The sequence below is a fragment of the Mytilus edulis genome, chromosome 8, assembly GCF_963676685.1.
Source record: "Mytilus edulis chromosome 8, xbMytEdul2.2, whole genome shotgun sequence".
NCBI lineage: Eukaryota > Metazoa > Mollusca > Bivalvia > Mytilida > Mytilidae > Mytilus > Mytilus edulis.
The window spans coordinates 50,293,604-50,315,924 of NC_092351.1; the positions used below are offsets into that span (position 1 = coordinate 50,293,604).

The 22,321-nt window shown below is 33.0% G+C and overlaps 1 protein-coding gene and 1 long non-coding RNA gene across 2 annotated transcripts; one reads left to right on the forward strand and one right to left on the reverse strand.

Annotated features, from left to right (window-relative positions):
• Nucleotides 1-8,029: 8,029 nt before the first annotated feature.
• On the reverse strand, nucleotides 8,030-12,893 carry LOC139485810 (uncharacterized). The gene is made up of 4 exons (XR_011655402.1): nucleotides 12,809-12,893; nucleotides 12,132-12,237; nucleotides 10,879-10,913; nucleotides 8,030-8,086 (listed from the first exon to the last, which is right to left on the reverse strand). It is a non-coding gene; the product is annotated as an uncharacterized lncRNA (long non-coding RNA).
• A 4,884-nt stretch (nucleotides 12,894-17,777) lies between these two features.
• LOC139484170 (sentrin-specific protease 2-like) lies at nucleotides 17,778-20,547 on the forward strand. Its single transcript, XM_071267901.1, has 2 exons — nucleotides 17,778-18,327; nucleotides 19,772-20,547. Exons 1-2 carry the CDS (start codon nucleotides 17,778-17,780, stop codon nucleotides 20,545-20,547), a joined length of 1,326 nt encoding a protein of 441 aa, XP_071124002.1.
• The last annotated feature ends 1,774 nt before the right edge of the window (nucleotides 20,548-22,321 follow it).

The window sequence follows — 22,321 nt, forward strand, 5'->3', positions numbered from 1 at the left end:
TCATGTTATTACAAACCCGGTAATGCATAATTCGGTGGGTCACATTCATGAAAAGGGAATGGGATTATAGTAACGACGTAAGGAACATATCCGATATCATCTGGGAAACGGTTATTCCATAACGGTCAACCAACTCGCGATGGCGTCCGTAAAATTTACGAAGGGATAATTTCAACTTTACCATTTGGAACTCTTGATGCTACTCAAACTACTGATAATTGACTTTAATATCATGTATGCACTTCCAATTTTTGACTATAAGTATATACAGATTTAAATATATTTACAAAACAGAAAAACATACCCATTACTATACATCAATATGAAAAACGTGCACATTGTTTTACACGGATGTAAAAATAATTCACATTGCTATACATTAATATAAAAAAAACATTTTAATATAGATAAAAATCAAAAATCAAAACACATTGCTATACATTTATATAAGATAGTACACATTGATATACACTAATATCAGACAAAACACATCGCTTTACAATTATTAAAGAAAAATACTCATGCAAACATCTACTTAAATCAACTTTAAAAAAGTTCACATTATTACGAATAACTGCTACAGAATCTATTTTGCAAACTTCGAATAACTACGAAAGTCTAAACAAACCTCTTAAATGTTATTTATTTATGCATGTCACGTATAACCTGAGTTTAATGTACGTGAAAACAATATTGCGTGTATCTTCAACTCAATCTTTACAAACATTTACCCAAAACATTCTTCTGTCACAACATACGTTTGACCGTTAAAAAAATCATATGACCAATAACTTAAACAACAATATATGTATATACAAATATTTTGGCTACATCTTGAAATGTGTTTATGGTTTGATTTGAAAATATTTGTCCTTAATTCGATCTACAGGGGCTCCTAGTCCATTTAAGAATACTTGAAACGAACGAATTAATGTAACGTCATTCTTCGACATAATTTAATGTATTTGCAACAATGAATATACAAATATTTCCTCTCCAGTTGTCTATGTTATTCATGTTTCAAACTAGCTCCTCTATGTTTGGACAATTTGGTTAGATGCAAACTCTTCATAATGTAAAATTACAAGATGAACTGAATCATCTAGAAAATAAGAACATTCGGATGTTTGTATGTTACAACAATGATAGAAATCGTCAAAGCGATGGGGAGCAATAACCAAAAAACTTTTATACAAAGAAAAAACCTCCCCAGTGATGTGATTTTATCAAATATATTATTTCTTTTCAGATTTCTCGTGAGTTATATATGCAGCTTCAGTCATCCCTTAGTTTGCCACAATACAATACTATTTAATAAGAAAGAAATATTATCAGGATTGTGCTTTGCTAATAAATAAGAATATCCATCGAAATGTATAGCGCGATATTTTTGCGGGTGTAAATTTTCCCGATTTAGGGGCCAGAGTATACGAAAAATTTTGGCGGTTTTTATTTGGAGGATTTTTAAACCCCAATCATATATATATATATTGGCAGATACTTAAATTGTTACATATAAACTATTAACTAATTGAGAAGCATGTTAATTGATTTGTTTACATACCTGATATCGTATTTACTGATCTTGACCGGAACTTTGGTGTACTTACTAATTAGGTTATAAAATTATCAAAACTGGTTAACTTCTCTAAAGTAGTTTGACGCTAATTAATTAGGTTAATTACCTCATAGAGTACTCTACTCTCATAAACTATTCGACACTAATTAATAAGGATATACACACGTGAAAGTCATTTTATAAAATACATGTATGTTCAATGCACTTTTTGTACTTTGGTACTGGCATGAAAATACGGTTTTTTTGTGTTATTAAAATTTGCTGTTACAAAATGTTAGAAATTATTATAAATTAAGGAATGTATCTCCCTCATGCAAAGCTCTGATTCCTTACATGGATATCGCTATACTTTTTGGACTTTTTGATTATAGCTCTTCATCTTTTATATTAGCTTTGGATTTCAAATATTTTGGCCACGAGCATCACTGAAGAGACATGTATTTTCGAAATGCGTATCTGGTGCAGGAAAATTGATACCGTTTATGTTATTACTACCACTGGGTCGATGCCTCTGCTGGTGGACTGTTAGTCCCCGAGGGTATTACCAGCCCAGTACCCAGTACTTTCGTACTGACATGAAAATACTAATTTTTTGTGTTATTAAAATTGGCTGTTACAAAATGTTAGAAATTATTATAAATTAAGGAATGTATTCCCCTGATGCAAAGCTCTGATTCCCCTCTACGGATTTGCCTATACTTTGTGGACCTTTTAAATTATAGCTCTTCATCTTTTATATAAGCTTTGGATTTAAAATATTTTGGCCACGAGCATCACTGAAGAGACATGTATTGTCGAAATGCGCATCTGGTAAAGGTAAATTGGTACCGTAAATGTTATTTTGTTTGTTGTCTAATCCAACCTACCCTGTTATTGACTGCAAAGTAACGGAAGTATGCATTAATTTTCGTGGAATTTATTTTCACGATTTTCTTTAATCCCCCAAAATACAAAAATGTAAGCGAAAATAAACATCCCGAAAAAAAAACGCTTTACGGTATGCAACAATACTAAAAGCAAATCGACATCTGTATATACAATTGAAAAAAATGATATTTTAAAACATGGTTCAAAAATTTGAATGGATCGCTCTTGTTATATCGGTAGTACCATTTTGTACTTTGTTTTTATGGAGGGAAGCAGATTACATGGATTCAACATGCAATTAAAAAATAGTTATGGTAAAATATGCGTTGTAAATGTTTGTTTTAATGGAAAAATTTGCATTTGCATCAATCATAAGTTCTTCCTCTTTATCAAAGTTACTACCAATCTAATACAAGCTGGTAAAAAGATGAAATGTTGCTCGGAATACATACTTTTGATAAATTGAAAATGCTCAATAAGACATAAAATATTGTATGAAAATAATTTTCAGGCAACCACTGTGTATGTCCACTCTAAATATGTTTAGCCAGCATTAATTCAACAAGTTGTAAAATAAAGCACATCACATCTAAAATTGCTACTGATGGACACCCTATTTTGTGAATAAAAAATTAAACAAGATAAAATCAAAAAGCCTCCAAACGTAAGAATTGTGTTGCCAATCAAGAAATCAAGCATCTTGATAATGTCAGTTTCAGACAGTTCTTCTGTTCAAATTTGAATGATTCTTTTCAAAGTTGGGTTAAACAGTTCAAAATAGATCTCAAATTAAATCTTTCATGATCTATTCTATGGTTGACATGTCAGACAAATTGTCTTGGGTAGCATTGTCTGAAACTGTTTTAACATAGAACTGCTTGAAAATTCACAAAACTGTCAATCTTATTATTTGGTACGACAAATACGCCTTCAACTTCTGTCAGACTCTGTTCCAAAAGTGTCAGGAGATTAGTTCTAGAGCCGTTTGTTGTACAGTTTCTATCAGATTTTAAGTATGGTTAGAATTGATATCAAATGTATACCAATAATCTTACTGTAGACTTTTTTTAACGAAGCGTAAAAAACGAAGGATTACGGACAACAAATGTAGCATATATTGAGTCACTCATGGACAATTTCGAGTGATATGTTTTTCACATATTATATACTCCATCTCTTTGAAGTGCATGTGGCTAATTTTGGATTTATGTTTTCAAGTTGTACATTTGCAGGGTGAATCGGATTTTGTACATACATACTGACGTATGTTTGATTTTGTACATCTTTTGACGAATGTCTGCCATAATCAACCGATCGTAAGATCCCAGCATATACAGGTTGCTCGTAAAAATGTCGATTATGTTCTTGTCCTGACACTTTGTCCTTGTTAAAAAATATTGTCCCTTGATTTTCTAACATTGTATTAATTTGCTGATGCTGTGCAATGGTATCTGGTCTTAAATAACCATCTGAGTAATAATGTTCTTTGTTGTTTGATATGTTGCATGGACTATTCTTAACTCCCAACATGTCTAAGTAAGGGTTGTGTAATTGTGTACCGAGGGCTAACGGTAACATATCTGAGTAAGAGTTGTGTAATTGTGTCCTGAAGGCTAACGGGGTCAACGTTTCTGGTATTGCTGATTCGTCTATTTCGTTATATATACATTCACTTCCCTCTTCTGTTTGTTGATGTGTGATAGTAAATGATTTCAATTCATTCTTTGTACGTGGAGCTATTTTGAAAATCATTCCTTTTTTTATTCGAAAAATATACATCATGCCAAGACACATCAGAAGACCAAGGAATAGTAGGACAACCAACAATACGATTTCCCGTGGTGTCATCGCTGAAAAATTAGCACACATATCAATATAAATTTCGTTTAATTGATAAATTCAAGTTATGTCATAAGGGTTGACCAAAGGGTCGCCTATAGTGGAAACAAACCTTTGATCGTATCCCATTTTTTGAATGTACAATGAACACATATACAAAATAAGCTATTTCGAATATATGTTTAGTCATAAGAGAATTAAAATAAAAAGAATGCATTTTGGGGCCCTTTATATCTTGTTATTCGGTGTAAGCCAAGGCTCCGTGTTGAAAGCCGTACCTTGACCGATAATGGTTTACTTTTATAAATTGTTATTTAGATTGAGAGTTGTCTCATTGGCACCCATACCACATCTTCCTATATCTATAGTCAATTTTTTAAACTTTTCCTTGGTAGTTATATTCCCAAACACAAGCCAAAGTTCTATCGACAGATTTTTTTTATCTAATATCGCTGTATCTGGGAAAATATCGGCAACTAAGTGTACAGGAAGACATCACTTCAATCGTTTAAGACTTTGATAATCTAAAAAAGTGTGTATTACCGGAAAGTTGAAGTACAATTATTTAAAGATAAAAATATCCTTTCAAGTATATGAAACATATTCAACTTTGTTTTTTACTTTTGTTGGTTCATATGACTAACAATATTCTTGTAATCATTTAAAAATAAAAATAGTAAAAAGGAATTGAAAAACAAGGAATACAACACATAATACATATTTGATATATATAAAACCAGATTTAATGCATCATTTTTTACATAAGATAATGCCTGAACTAAGTCTGGAATATGACAGTTGCTATCAAGTCGTTTGATGTGTGAGCTTTTGATGATGTTATTTGCTGACTTTCCGTTCAGAATGTTCCTCGGAGCGCGGTATTTTCTATCTTTAATTTTTAAATGTGAAAAAACTTTGGATTATGGTATTGAAACGAATAATCGATGGTATTGTCTAAATGTATATTTCATAACTCAAATATTACGTACCGCTGGCAAGAGGTATGTTGCGTTGAGTGCAGAACACAATATTAACGTATTAAAATGCAAACTTGTTCTGTTGCGTTTAGAACATGTAGAATAATATTTAAAGACAATTTGAAATTATTTACAATAACAGTAACCAATCGACAGTGGATTCTCAAGATACAGGTAAGGACAACAGCATGGCATCAGAAAAATGCATAAACGATAAGAAAAAATAAACAAAAGTCTGACAAAGTGATGTCTGGATGTGCTCATTCACCAGTTGACATTCCTCTGGAGAAAATGGAGCCAAACATGTTATCTTGATTCATTTTTTGCTCTTTTTTCTGAAATCCACGCTTAGTAGAGCATCGACAAATACCAATATGCAAGTCGTTGGTATGGCATCACAGCGATTGAGCACATGTCTACCACATTTGAGGCGAAGGCGCTACTTCGAGATCACCAAGAAGGTTTTTAAAATAATGACAGATTTAAGTATTTTCTGATTTAAAAAAAAATACTATTGAATTTTAGATAACTACGAACATTGACATTATAAAAATCATAAATGAGCCAAGTAATCTACACAACGTAAGAATTTCAAGGCTTAATAATTTCAAATATCAATTGTTTCAAATTGTGATAGAAGAAATACAATGACCTTTTTAGTCTATGCAATTGTTTATTGGATTCATCAAAACAAATCGAGAAAAATGCAAAACAAGTACAATGTTGAAACCAAATTAAATATAGTAACATGAATAACAAAGTACGATAAATGACATCGTGAATTATTCACACAACTTTTATAAGGTTCTAAATATTTTATGAGAAAGAAAAACAAAGGCCATATGTATCTTTAATCAGAGAGGCATACTTACACTTAGCAATATCATCCGCTTCTTTGATCGAATCAAATGCAGTGCTTCTTTTATAATCTACTGAAATAAATTTAATTTTATGTTGAAAACATTTATATAAGTATTTCATTCTCATTTTAACGTTATAGTTAATATTGCCATAAAAGCGGGATGTTTGGCATGCCAAAAAAAACAGGTTCAACCCAAATTATTTTTCTTAAAATGTCCTGTACGAAGTCAGGAAATGGCCATTGTTATATTTTTATTCGTTTATGTGATTGTTAGATTTTGATGTTGTGCTTATGTTGTGTCGTAGTTCGCCTCTTATATTTGATGCATTTCCCTCAGTTTTAGTTTGTAACTCGGATTTGTTTTTGTTTTTTCTCAATCGATTTATGAATTTCGAACAGCGGTATAGCACTGTTGCCTTTATTCATTGTTATTAAAAAAAATGACTTATTTCTAATTAGAAACGTTTAATTACATTGTATGTTATCCTTCATGCACAGCGGGACACGTAAACAATCTTGCTTCTTTTTTAAGTTATGTTATACTTTCAAATTCATAGTTGTACCTTTCTTAATTATAGATTTGTGATATTTGAACATCGATTATTACTTAATGAGGCATGCCATATTTGTTATGAAATTGATATGATGATTTCATTTGTTATAGATAGTGTATGGACGAAATATATGAGCATACAGAAAATTCAGACACACAAATCTCTATTTATATTTTTTGTGGATTATCAAGTGTTATGATATGAGAACAGTTTGAGTATCATTCACAGTACCAATACACTACATAAGATGCAAATGTATACAACAAAAGTGCCTTAAGGGTTACTCGAGACCAAAATATATGACAATCAAAACCTTATAAAAAAAAGTCCCGAGTGATTTTTAAATTAACAAATTTTCGTCACCCCCCCCCCCCCCCCCCACCCCCCAAAAAAACGATAGTTTGAGATAAAAGTCTCCTTTAGCTTATTCTTGGCTGCAAAAACGAATATACGGATTTTTTGCAAATTTTCTTTCATTTTTATTTGTTACAGATACAAAAAATATGGAATTGTTCAATTGAGTATACAAATTCTACAGAACATAAGACATTTAAATTTAATACATGTGTATCTTTAATAATGAAAGAAAAGGAAAAATTAGTAAAACGTTACAAAATCATATACGACCTCATTCGGAGAAAGTATTTCAAAGACCTCAATGATATATTTGACGTTTACACAAAAATAACAGCACACTGATCTTAGATGGAACTGTCTTGAGATTCAGGAGTGCTTCAAGTATGAATGAGACATATCTGATGTCGAAAATGCTATGTTGAGTGATAGCATTAAGCTTCATTTGTTGTGTAAATGTTAGGGTATAGGTATGTAAGTAATTTAATTGTATTTTCAGACGTTAACTTGAAAAAGATCATTAATTCACGTAGCACAAAATGTGAATTGCTTACCTGTTACCAGCTGACTACTAGAACGATAGTTTTTATTTGTCACAGCCGTGACCGTTATGTCTTAACAATATTAAAAAAAAAACTATAAAATGTATTGTTTATTACTCTATTACACTTGGTCGTATTTCAACTTATGACCACACAAATATTATTATATTTAACATGAATTCAGTTATAATCATTTAGCTATCTTTGGTTAGAAAAATTAGAACTGCTATCTGCTATTGGAAAGCTAGATATATTTGTGATAATCTTCTCCTATTCCCTAAAAAACCGTTACAGAACAATTGTCAATAATTTATGAGACTTAGAGACTTATGTAATTTGAAACGTAATATGTTGAGTGATAGCACTAAGCGTTGCGTGTTGTGTAAATGTTATATTATAGGTGAGTAAGCAAAACAACTGCTTTTTACACGTAATACAAAGAGTTACTTTCTTACCTGTTGCCTGAGTATCAGAAGAATAGTTTCTAATTGTTACAGTCGTGTCCATTCTGTCTAAAAATATTTATAAAATATGTTTAATATATTTTATTTTGGTTTATAAGACTTGTTCGTTTTTTGACATATGACCACGCAAATGTAAAAGGTGCAACAGGAATTCAAATCATTTTGCTATCTTTAGTAAAAAAAAATATTTAAAAATGCCAACTACTATTTGAAAAGCTAGATGTATTCGTAATATCATTTTATCATTCCCTTTATAGAAACTGTTACGGAATCATTCTCTACAATTTTTTAAACTTGACGAACCTCAAACTCTGTTAGTTTCTCGAAATTCTGAATAATACAACCAACACATCCCAGTTGATACGATATTACAGGGCTTGTATTGAAAATCACTGTTACCTAAGTAAAAGGTAGCTGGTCACAAGGAATCTATCAAACAATTAGTTCCAAATGATGACGTTACAATTATCCCTTCGTATATTGAACGGCCGCCATCACGAGTTGAATGACCATTATAGAATATCCGTTTCATACAATACCGTCCCCTTTTCTTCTAATGTGACGTACCGAATTAGACAACAATGTTTTAGATTTTAACGAGATAAATTTGAGTATTACTGAAAAATTATTACACCAGGGTTTTCGATATCACAAACTAGTCAAAACATTTACTAAATTTTATCATCGGTATAAGGACATCATTCGTAAATATAGCTCAACATGCAGACTTCTTATACGTTCAGGTATTTCACATCCAATTTTTTATGGAAATATTCTTTATAAAGCACAAAGGTGTCAGTATTCACCTCAGAAACTAACAAAACCTTTGAATAGACTTATTAATAAGGGATATAGTTACGATACTGTTGTCAGGTCATTACAGATTGCATATTTTGGCGTTAATATTGATTCACTTATAAGGTCTTTGCATCGGAACTAAACACATTTATTCAAAAAACAGTTGTTGGCATGACACGGGTTATGTTCTTCTCATATATTTTATGATGGTATGATACTAAACCCCTAACGGGAAGGATTGTGCCTGATGTACATATGATGAAATCATAATCTTTCAGTCAGTTTAATTGAAGTCTGGAGCTGGCATGTCAGTTAACTGCTAGTAGTCTGTTGTTATTTATGTATTATTGTCATTTTGTTTATTTTCTTTGGTTACATCTTCTGACATCAGACTCGGACTTCTCTTGAACTGAATTTTAATGTATGTATTGTTATTCGTTTACTTTTCTACATTGCCTAGAGGTATAGGGGGAGGGTTGAGATCTCACAAACATGTTTAACCCCGCCGCATTTTTGCGCCTGTCCCAAGTCAGGAGCCTCTGGCCTTTGTTAGTCTTGTATTATTTTAATTTTAGTTTCTTGTGTACAATTTGGAAATTAGTATGGCGTTCATTATCACTGAACTAGTATATATTTGTTCAGGGGCCAGCTGAAGGACGCCTCCGGGTGCGGGAATTTCTCGCTACATTGAAGACCTGTTGGTGACCTTCTGCTGTTGTTTTTTTCTATGGTCGGTTGTTGTCTCTTTGACACATTCTCCATTTCCATTCTCAATTTTATTGTTATCGGGTTTGTATATAAGCGACATGACGGGTGCACGATGTGGGACAGGATCTGCTAACCCTTTAGGAGCACCTAAAATCACCCTTCGTTTTTGGTGGGGGTTGTGTCCTTTGTTTTCAATTTTGTCCTTTATGTTCTATTGTTTGTCTGTTTGTCCGGGTTTTTTTTTAGCCATGGCTTTGTCTGTTTGCACTTATGTATATCTTCACATTCGAAAAATTTTTGTCATGTCAGATTTTGTAAATTGTTTTCAAGAAATTCACAAAACATAAATTTAACCATTATATTTACCGATGACGGGTATATTAATATACAATTTGAATCAAGAGACAAATGAATTAACGATACACCAGCGATGATTGTGACCAAGTTTTGTTTTTTATTGGAACAAACAGATGTTTTAAAAAACAAATGGAAGCTGGCGAACGACAGACGCCAGTGATTAGAACAGCCCAATTGACAATTTGGATCAGCTGAAATAAAAAAAAAATCGGCCGTTGTCAGCAATAAGTTCATAAATTAGGTCACTTATTTTGATTCATAAGTGTTTGAAATAACAGATGAAACCATTGAAATGTCATGCCTGTTACGATTAATAAAATATTCGAGGATACCCATGATACAGCCATGAGCATGCTGATGTATTAAAGTCATCAAGGATTCAATCATATGTATTATTTGTAAGTCATTCGTTTTCATTTTCAATTCTGAACATTAAAATTTGAATCTAAATTACATATTGTCAATCAGTTTTTTTTAAAAGACTATTAAAACTGCTCATGATGCTTTGGAACTATATCGATATGCATAAAATAATTTTGAATAAAATATAGGGTCGACTTGTGTCCTTATTACATTTTTTTTTATATATAAATACTCAATAAATACGAATTTACAATTAAAAATATATGAGATAATTTTTAGCCCCTTGTATTTGAAAATTAAAAGAAAACGCCTTAATCTATCATTCAACATCCTTCTGATGTTCATAAGACAAGATTTGGTCAAAACATCTGTATTGATATTTCGAAAATTGCCTTGAAATAATGTTTAATGGCTTCACACTTTTTTTTTATTATACTGCAAAACTGTATATACTACAAAAAAGCCTCAATTGAGGTCTTGAATATTTAGATAAGGGCAAATGATTGACCGAACAGGATATTTTGCTATATATTTAGTTATATGTTTTGCACAAATGTTTTGTGTAATGATGTTGCTCATGTCTTTTTGGCATGCATAAATAAACTGTATCTTACCATATTTAGCAACGCATCCTGACACATGATCACACCTGTGAAGAAAAACAAATAGATATGATTAGATATATTTTTATTTTTATATGTATGAGTTCAAGGAATTAAAAACAAATGTACATTATTTTTCCCACTACTGTCTACACTATGAATGAAGAGAATGTAAAGGAGATATGTTACAGTAGCAAATTCTAATGAGACATGATAGTAACAAAATGTATTATGCTGTCTTCGGAAATTGACAAATATCTTATTTATATGTTAATCTGCAATATTTCCCGAGCCAGTGAACATTATTTATCAATCATACAGGAAATATAACTAATAAAGGCAACATTAGTATACCGCTGTTCGAAATGCATAAGTTGATAGATACAACAAATCCGGGGTACAAACTAAAACTGATGGAAACGCATCAAATATAAGAGAAGAACTATGACACAACAAAAACACAACATTAAAATGTAACACACAGAGAAACTATAATATAACAATGGCCATTCTCATGACTTGGTACAGGGCATTTTAAGATAAGAAATGGTGGGTTGAACCTGGTTTTGTGGCATGCCAAACCTCCCGCTTTAATGGCAATGTTAATTTTAATATTAAAATGACAACATTAAATGACCGGACTACAATTATAAATAAATGTATCAAAAACTAGCTGTATTGATCATCAAATTTCCTTAATCGAAAGCAAAGCATGAATGAAAAAAACTACAACTAATTACTGATTGACATGAAAGCATATACTTGGATTTTGTTCATTTACAATAAACATTTGATTGATGTTCTCAACAGTATTGGAACGAAAGTTGTTTATCCTACAATAAGTCATTGTACTATAATACATAAACTGCTTTACAAAATATGTTTAATTCATACATTGTTATACAGTCATCGTTTACAGTTATTTTGCTTTTATTATTTTTTTCCCATGTTCAAAATGATAAATCTACTGCTCAGAGGTGAGTAATCCTTCTCTAGCAATTATCTTTATCTACTATGTATTTATATTACCATTCCAGAGGAACATACTAATTTTCTTTTCAATAAACCTTCTTGTGATTCGCACACTATAAACAAGTATCATTATTATCACGATGTGAATGGAAAGAGGTACATGAAAAACAAACACCATAACTGTGCCTACTATTTTAAGTCTAATAAATATGAGAAGATGTGGTATGAGTACAATCAAGACAACTCTCCATTCAAGTCACACTGTTATATAAATATGATTTTAATCTTATAACCTTTCATTGGTACTACATCTGCATATGTCTGCACATTTTCTTCCATATTGGTCATCGTTGCATTTTTTACACTTAACTCCATTTGAATGGTGACCGATCGGACATTCTGAAAGATATTTGTTACATAAGAACATTCGTTATTTTTTTTTAATCTATAAAAACACGAAACAAGTTAGATTTATTATTGAAGTGATATAGGAAGTAAACACTTCTCGTTCGTATTAAACTTTTCATGTACTTGTTTTAAAAAAGACGTTTAAACAATTTACACTAACATTGCAGAGTGTCGTCATAAAAGAAAATACTAATTCAGGAAAGTTAATTTATTGTAACATTTTTGTTCTTGTACAGCTAAATCAATGTGACAGCAAATACAATGTAGGTAGAAAGTACTTTCTTACTCCAGTTATTTATATATATACTAACACAAACTCACACTTTGAAGATTGTATCATTATGTAAACAATTAATCTTCTTTTATAAATAACTGTTTGATTAAACAAATTTATTAAGGTAAATTAAACTTAGAAAAGTTGCACGTCTTACAGCTCGATCGACAAGAGTAAAATGTATAACAAAGTAATCAAGAAAAGCCAAGGGCAAAACATAAACCTCATCTTAAAGTAGTGAATTCAAACTGCATAATTTTATATACATCTTCATGCATTTGACCTTACCAACACAGACTCCATTCCTCTTGTGAAAATTGTCGCAACAAAACGTCACTGCTTTACTTCTGTATGTATTGCCTTCTTCAAATCTGAATCAAGAGTGATTAATATAGATATAAAAAAATATTTTATTGATATCTTTTTTAAAACTAGTTGTAATAAGCAAAATCAAAAAACAAAACATCACCTTTGACCTTTGATCTTGATCTTAATTTTTTTTAGACCAAGTATATCCTGTCGAAAGACAAATGCATATCACTTATATAAAATGCATAAGGGGATATTTCTCTTATATGTAGTCTTCACAAAACTTTTGTCAAAACCATCATCAACATCCTGAGACGATAACGAGCAATTTGGTAAAATAATCCTTTGGTTTACTTAACTGCGAAGGAGTAGTGGCCACAAGAAAAACAGTGTTTGGAGAGATAAAAGTAAAAGTGGTCGGTTAAACAGAATCAGTTTCAAAAGCACAACCTTAATTTCAAGGTCACAAAGCTATATCGGATCTATTAGTTATACTAACATACAGCTAATTTATAAAAAAGAGGATAAAATTCCCTTAACGTCGACGTACCCTTTCAACCAAAATGTTTGTTTACGAAACCCTTTAAGTTAACGATTTAATTCAAATAATTTGTCTCTATCTTCTACAGCTTCTTAATATTTTCTGATAATTCGGTCATAGATATTGTTTAAGTATCTTGGAATGTATTTTTTTTTCACGAAATGGCATATTTAAACACTTTAGAATATATATCATTATGATGTCGAAACGTCATTTTATAGGCCGATATTCCGTTGTAACTCTACAGTCCACTTCAGAGTTTCAAGATTTTCACGTGAACGCACTAGAGATCTAGTGCAAAAAAAAATAACGTATCGCTTGTTTTAATTAATTTTTCAATGGATACTCCTTAAAATACTTTTTTTAAACAAAATAAATAATATTACACTGTTGTGTCGTTAGATATATATATAAAAGTAAAAAAAAACATTGATAATATCCCGAAAACATGTGTTAAAGCTTGCGGAAGAAGAATTCGGAAACGTTTTGCGACACTGCCGGGAAGGGCCGGTAATATAGGTGGATCCAGGGGGAGGGGGCCCACACCCTCTTTATGGGGAACATTTTGAAAAATACTGAAGCATGACGGGAGCCCCCCCCCCCCTTTTGTTCCCTTATAAAAAGTGCTGGATCCGCCACTAAATTATCTAAGGTATATAAGTCATACATGTGTATTTCTATAAGTCACTTCAACGAATGTAGTTTAAAACACACAAACTTTTATTAAATATGGTGTAGTGTTGTTATATATATATATATATAACACAGTCAAGTTCTGTTACTAAATGATATTTATTTTTAAAGGGTATGCTTTATAGTTTGATTATTGATCTGACGTCAGAACATATAGTTAAATGAAAAAATGCTTAAGGTTGTTCTGTTCTGAAAAAAATGTCCAAAAAATGGGGGTAGGGTCGGTCTATTCCAGGAGTTCTAGAGAAAAATAATGGGGGGTGTCACGGGGTATGACTATATAGGTCTTGTAGAAGAGAAACAGGCGCTACTTTTGCACTAGGTATCGAAGGGCGCTATGTTCAAAAATCTGAAACTAGAGCTCAAAATTCGAAAAAAATATCAAAAAATGGGGGTAGGGTCGGCCTATTCCAGGGCTTCTAGAGAAAAATAATGAGGGGTGTCACGAGGAATGACTATATAGGTCTTGTAGAGGAGAAACAGGCGCTGCTTTTGCGCTAGGTATCGAAGGGCGCTATGTTCAAAAATCTGAAACTAGAGCTCAAAATTTGAAAAAAATGTCAAAAAATTAGGGGGGTCGTCCTATTCTAGGACTTCTAGAGAAAAATAATGAGAGGTGTCAAGGGATATGACTATATAGGTCTTGTAGAGGAGAAACAGGCGCTCTTTTTACGCTAGGTATCGAAGGGCGCTATGTTCAAAAATCTGAAACTAGAGCTCAAAATTTGAAAAAAATGTCAAAAGATTAGGGGGGTCGGCCTATTCTAGGACTTCTAGAGAAAAATAATGAGGGGTGTCACGGGATATGACTATATAGGTCTTGTAGAAGAAAAACAGGCGCTTCTTTTGCGCTAGGTATCGAAGGGAGCTATGTTCAAAAATCTGAAACTAGAGCTCAAAATTCGAAAAAAATGTCAAAAAATTAGGGGGGTCGGCCTATTCTAGGATTTCTAGAGAAAAATAATGATGGGTGTCACGGGGTATGACTATATAGGTCTCGTAGAGGAGAAACAGGCGCTTCTTTTGCGCTAGGTATCGAAGGGCGCTATGTTCAAAAATCTGAAACTAGTCACGGGATATGACTATATAGGTCTTGTAGAAGAGAAACAGGCGCTACTTTTGCACTAGGTATCGAAGGGCGCTATGTTCAAAAATCTGAAACTAGAGCTCAAAATTCGAAAAAAATGTCAAAAAAATGGGGGTAGGGTCGGCCTATTCCAGGAGTTCTAGAGAAAAATAATGGGGGTTGTCACGGGATATGACTATATAGGTCTTGTAGAGGAGAAACATGCGCTTTTTTTAACGCTAGGTATTGAAGGGCGCTATGTTCAAAAATCTGAAACTAGAGCTCAAAATTTGAAAAAAATGTCAAAAAAATGGGGGTAGGGTCGGCCTATTCCAGGAGTTCTAGAGAAAAATAATGGGGAGTGTCACGGGATATGACTATATAGGTCTTATAGACGAGAAACAGGCGCTTCTTTTGCGCTAGGTATCGAAGGGCGCTATGTTAAAAAATCTGAAACTAGAGCTCAAAATTCGAAAAAAATGTCAAAAAATTAGGGGGGTCGGCCTATTCTAGGACTTCTAGAGAAAAATAATGAGAGGTGTCAAGGGATATGACTATATAGGTCTTGTAGAGGAGAAACAGGCGCTCTTTTTACGCTAGGTATCGAAGGGCGCTATGTTCAAAAATCTGAAACTAGAGCTCAAAATTTGAAAAAAATGTCAAAAAATTAGGGGGGTCGGCCTATTCTAGGACTTCTAGAGAAAAATAATGAGGGGTGTCACGGGATATGACTATATAGGTCTTGTAGAAGAAAAACAGGCGCTTCTTTTGCGCTAGGTATCGAAGGGAGCTATGTTCAAAAATCTGAAACTAGAGCTCAAAATTCGAAAAAAATGTCAAAAAATTAGGGGGGTCGGCCTATTCTAGGACTTCTAGAGAAAAATAATGATGGGTGTCACGGGGTATGACTATATAGGTCTCGTAGAGGAGAAACAGGCGCTTCTTTTGCGCTAGGTATCGAAGGGCGCTATGTTCAAAAATCTGAAACTAGTCACGGGATATGACTATATAGGTCTTGTAGAAGAGAAACAGGCGCTACTTTTGCACTAGGTATCGAAGGGCGCTATGTTCAAAAATCTGAAACTAGAGCTCAAAATTCGAAAAAAATGTCAAAAAAATGGGGGTAGGGTCGGCCTATTCCAGGAGTTCTAGAGAAAAATAATGGGGGTTGTCACGGGATATGACTATATAGGTCTTGTAGAGGAGAAACATGCGCTTTTTTTAACGCTAGGTATTGAAGGGCGCTATGTTCAAAAATCTGAAACTAGAGCTCAAAATTTGAAAAAAATGTCAAAAAAATGGGGGTAGGGTCGGCCTATTCCAGGAGTTCTAGAGAAAAATAATGGGGAGTGTCACGGGATATGACTATATAGGTCTTATAGACGAGAAACAGGCGCTTCTTTTGCGCTAGGTATCGAAGGGCGCTATGTTAAAAAATCTGAAACTAGAGCTCAAAATTCGAAAAAAATGTCAAAAAATTAGGGGGGTCGGCCTATTCTAGGACTTCTAGAGAAAAATAATGGGGGGTGTCACCGGATATGACTATATAGGTCTTGTAGAAGAGAAACAGGCGCTACTTTTGCACTAGGTATCGAAGGGCGCTATGTTCAAAAATCTGAAACTAGAGCTCAAAATTCGAAAAAATGTCCAAAAAATGGGGGTAGGGTCGGCCAATTCCAGGAGTTCTAGAGAAAAATAATGGGGGAGTGTCACGGGATATGAGTATATAGGTCTTGTAGAAGAGAAACAGGCGCTTCTTTTGCGCTAGGTATCGAAGGGCGCTATGTTCAAAAATCTGAAACTAGAGCTCAAAAATCGAAAAAAAATGTCAAAAAAATTGGGGTAGGGTCGGCCTATTCCAGGAGTTCTAGAGAAAAATAATGGGGGGTGTCACGGGATATGACTATATAGGTCTTATAGAGGAGAAACATGCGCTTCTTTTGCGCTAGGTATCGAAGGGCGCTATGTTCAAAAATCTGAAACTAGAGCTCAAAATTCGAAAAAAATGTCAAAAAATGGGGGTAGGGTCGGCCTATTCCAGGAGTTCTAGAGAAAAATAATGAGGGGTGTCACGGGGTATGACTATATAGGTCTTGTAGAGGAGAAACAGGCGCTTCTTTTGCGCTAGGTATCGAAGGGCGCTATGTTCAAAAATCTGAAACTAGAGCTCAAAATTCGAAAAAAATGTCAAAAAATGGGGGTAGGGTCGGCCTATTCCAGGAGTTCTACAGAAAAATAATGGGGGGTGTCACGGGATATGACTATATAGGTCTTGTAGGGGAGAAACAGGGTCGGTCTATTCCAGGAGTTCTAGAGAAAAATAATGGGGGGTGTCACGGGGTATGACTATATAGGTCTTGTAGAGGAGAAACAGGTGCTTCTTTTGCGCTAGGTATCGAAGGGCGCTATGTTCAAAAATCTGAAACTAGAGCTCAAAATTGTCAGAATTGTCAGAAATCCGTGGAAGCCAAGGAGACCATCACGTGCGTTGGTAATTTACTGATGATTGAAATCAACGAGGAAGACAAATGGACATTTAATAACAACCAGATTGAAATTAGCAGTTCTTTAAACGTTATTCATTCTTATGAATCAGTTATATACAAGATAATTGCTTGCTACTTCCCAACAAACATGAATGCAATTATATGTGCAAAAGGAAACCTTTTATTTGTAGAGGACTCAAGAGTCGTACCACAGATATTAAACAGTTCATCAAAGGAAAGAGAGTAATCATTTACTGCGATAAAGAAAAGACAATCCCAACCGAACAAGTCAACAAGCACGAAAATAAATCTTTTTTCCAAATGTTTTTGTTGGAAAATATTGAACAAACCTTTTCTCCCGTATTATCTCCTCGAGAATTTGACAAACTAACAATGTTTCCCGGGGAAGTGGAGTTCAAAGGATTAAAGTTGGATAAACTTGAAATGAAGCGATTTCTGAATGGATGGTTGACGGACAAACATATTGACATCTATGTAGCTTCAATTATGGAACAATACCAAAGGAAAGACATTAAAGTTCTTCCGGCTGCCTGGTTTAAAGAAAAGATTTCTTTACATCACACGATGGAGCAGTACGATAAAGTAATGGAGAAATCTTGTCTTTTGATACCTGTGAATATAGATGACCAACATTGGGTACTGCTGTCAATATTGCCAACTGAAAAACGAATAGTTTATATGGATCCTCTTGGTAAGTATTGTGTATAAGACAGAAAATTATAATAGAATAAGGAAGATGCGAATTCAAATGAATTTATTTGACGTAAGTATGAAGAAGAACACATGTGTTTTTTTTATAATAACATGTCCATGTTTTAATTTTTAATGCAATGCTATTTCCGTCTGAAAACGCGTGATAAAGAAAATAGCTTCATATTCCCTTTCTGGTGTAGTCTGCTTCATCATTTATTACAACAGCTTAACAATTTTTTACAACAGCAATCCTATTTCTCTTCATTCATTTGCCGATAACCAATTCCATTATGTTATAAATAAAACACATATTAAATGAATTATTTCCCTTTGTCATTCGTAGACTGGTTCCTGATAGCAATATTCCGCATGCTAATTGCCGTAAATTAAGTCCATAAGAACCGATTCAGTTAAAGTTATTTATACTCTTTTAACATACTACACATCGTTATGTTCTCAAATACTGCAGAAGCAAACTACAACGGAACTATTCACGAATAACTGACCACGCGTACAATCATACCAATTCATTTTATACACTAGATATCGAACTGGAGTAATTGTGAACTAATCTTTGAGATTTAAAACAAAGTTGTGCAATATTTGGTCCAAGGACACAGTTATCGTCCTTTGGTTTCCGCTCTACTAATAAAGTCCATAGTGTGAACTGTGTATAACTTGCATTTTTCATTTGATATACCTTCCACAATTTAACATTATAAGTGACGTATTAAGTAGGGGTGTAATAACAGGTTAAAAAATGGGGGTGCTGAATCCTGATGTTAAGTAATGATTTGGTCCAGTAAAAAAAAGATCAAATTTTATTACGTCTAAATCTGTCAAACTGACTTTTAGACCTTCTTAACACAGAATTGTCAATATTTTTAGTAAGGTGGCAGAAATTTCTATCAATTTGATATTATTTGTTCCACTGGTACCACATTGCACTATAAAATGTTAGTTGCAGAGAAAGAGCGAGTGCGATTTAATTAATTTTAATGTATTGTCTAAAAGAAATGCACTACGAAATAACTGTGTTCTCGGGCATGTAGTCGAAATCGGAAATACATAAGGTAACAGTGCCGGATCAGGAAATTTTCATAAGTGGGGGACCCACTGACTGACCTAAGAGGGGCCGCTCCAGTCACTCTACAACAATTCTCTATATAAGCAAAAATGGGAACGGGCCCCTGTGCACCCCCTTAAATCCGCCTCTGGGTAAGATGAATGTTACAGACAATAAGTTAACCCAATTGAATAGTACGTTGAAAATATGTTTACATGTAAGAGCTGCATTGGTAAATGTCAAAGATTATAATGGTGTAGAGAGGCCGATTGTTAAACATCAAAGGTACATGTCGTCAATAGTGTGGAAATGTAATGACAGTTTTATCCTCATCAGCAAAATAAATATTATATTTAATCATAATTCTTTTCTGTAGGAAACTTCGACAAGAAAGTCTTTCAAAATGTTAAGAAATATCTGCAGATGTATGTCTACAAAACGACTCAGAGTAAACTGAAAGAAGATGAATGGCAGCTGCATATCCCGTCTAAATCCTGTATACCGCTTCAACCAGACGGTTCTAGTTGTGGTGTCTATGTATGTCTCTACATAAGACAAATCATTACACAAACAGAGCTTCACTTCGATTTCTTGAAGGAAGAAATGACTTTGCGACAATACATGTTATGGGAAATTCTGGAATTTGGCTATTTTAATCAGAAACAGGAATTTGGTATAAAGGAAGCAATGTTAAGCAATGAACTCGATATATTTGTACACGAAATGCTGTCTGCTGATACAAATTCGGTTGGACCACAGTTTGAACGTCATCAACAATTTCTTGATGATCCATTGGTGTTTTCAACAAAAATGTTCGTAAATTTTGGAGGAGAATATTTCTCACTTGACACAGTTGCTCATCTGCAAAAGTACTTGCACGACAAATACTTTGGAATGCGACGAAAGGATCCATCAAAAATATTCTCATTGACATGTAGTTATGTCAAAAAGCACGAAAGTGCAGTCTTGAACACAGTGCTTTTGGAAAATATGACATATGGAAGTGCTTATATCAGAGATGTCCTCGTGAAAGAAGTGATGATTAAACTTTTATCTACCTCTCTATGTATTGAATATGAGGAAGCAAATGGTTTATGCAAAGAAACCGAAGTTTCAGCTATTGAGTTTAAAAGGCAGAATAAAGAGAACTAAATTTTATCAAATCATGTAGACAGTCTGTCAATGTATGTTATGGTGGGTATCGAAGACTCTTTACCATATATGCCCACTTCTCTTTCTAAAGGATAGTAAGAAAACATAGTTGTTGGGTTTATACTGCAGGTAGATGATCTGTTTTGTCACTCTTAATTTCGATGGGACAAATTTCAACACCATATCTAACGTATAAAACCAAGGACGGTTTTCTTTTGTAATTCTTTAATAAACCTTTTTTCGGGTAATATTGTTCAGAATATTGTTCATTATGTTGTAAGGTTCTATATTTTAGATGTATGATTTGCACTTGTAACATTGTTGGTTATCCGGGAGTTGAAGTATATGGAAGACATTTGCCCACTGATGAGGAACATTTGATCCGTTTACTAAAAAACATCAGTGTTTACTGAATGAGTAGAAGTATTTACCACTTTAAATATTTCAAGTAATCGAATATTTTCCTATGGGTGACCATGGGAATTATTTAAGTAGTTATCAACCTCCTTGCATCTGTCTGGTGTATTTTCTTGAACTATAATCCAGGCACAAATTTTATTTTTTTTATTTTTTTATTTACTCTTTTGAGAAAATGACTTGAGTTGAAATTCCAATAAAAAGTTCTTGTTAATTTTTGAAGAAACTTTCGTGTTCAAGAAATTTTAAGAGATATTATGAACATCTTATGTACGAAAATCACAATCTACTCTAATTGGGGACTTTTTATTATCAAAGTGCACTATTAAACTGTCATAGAAATCACAAAAACTTAACCTGAAAATAACATTTTATTATTAATTACAAGCTTAGTAAATTTGGCATTAGTATAATTTCACATCTGATCACGGTTCGGAAGAAATTACCGCCCTTTTGAACACACTTAATGTAGGATTTCACAACAAAATCTAACATCAAAGTACTATTCATTTTTTAGTATTTATATTTCAACGCTTTGTAAATATGTTTTTTTTCTGACATTTGTTCTTACCTTGTCAACACTAAACGAAAAACTGAGAAAAAATTGACATGATTTGAAAATGAAATAAGGTACTTGTGTTCTTGTTAGTCCGAATAGTGTTTTTGCATTTTCTGCAGTTGCGCCAATTATTCAGTGGTAATGCTAAAACCACACTGTAAAAAGGTATATATTGATCAACTAAATAAATGGTTGAATACAAACTGATAGAAGCATACTTCGTAAATTTACTTGATAATAAATTGTCATGTAAATATTTTGAGAAGTAATTAATTAAATGTTTTAATAAGAATAAAATAAATTTTAGAAATAAACATGTTCTTTTTTCTATCGGTCTTTCCATTCATATTTTTTGCAGAGTTAAATTGGCATATTGAATACTTTAAACAGGAAGTACTTAAAACAGAAAGTAAGGCATAACAAGTGTTTTAAGTTCAATACATAATGGATCGTAGGTTGCTTATCCGTATTGCCAAGTCATAAAATACAGTAATATATATATATTAATAATTATAATTTCATTTTTTTTTCGAAACAAACCTGTTCATATAATAATCAGATGTGGTATGATTGACAATACAGAACAACTCAGTAATGAAACCAAAGGATAAAGACATTTATAGAATAGGGTTGCCCTACGACCCTCAACAATGAGTAACAACCATAGCGCTATGAATTGGCCACATTACTGCATGTTTCTTTCATACTTATCAACCAATTTCCTTTGGAACAAGCAACAGTGCTGGTGCAGTTATTTTGTAAAAATCATCAAATTTGAGTTTAAAAAAATTAATGGAA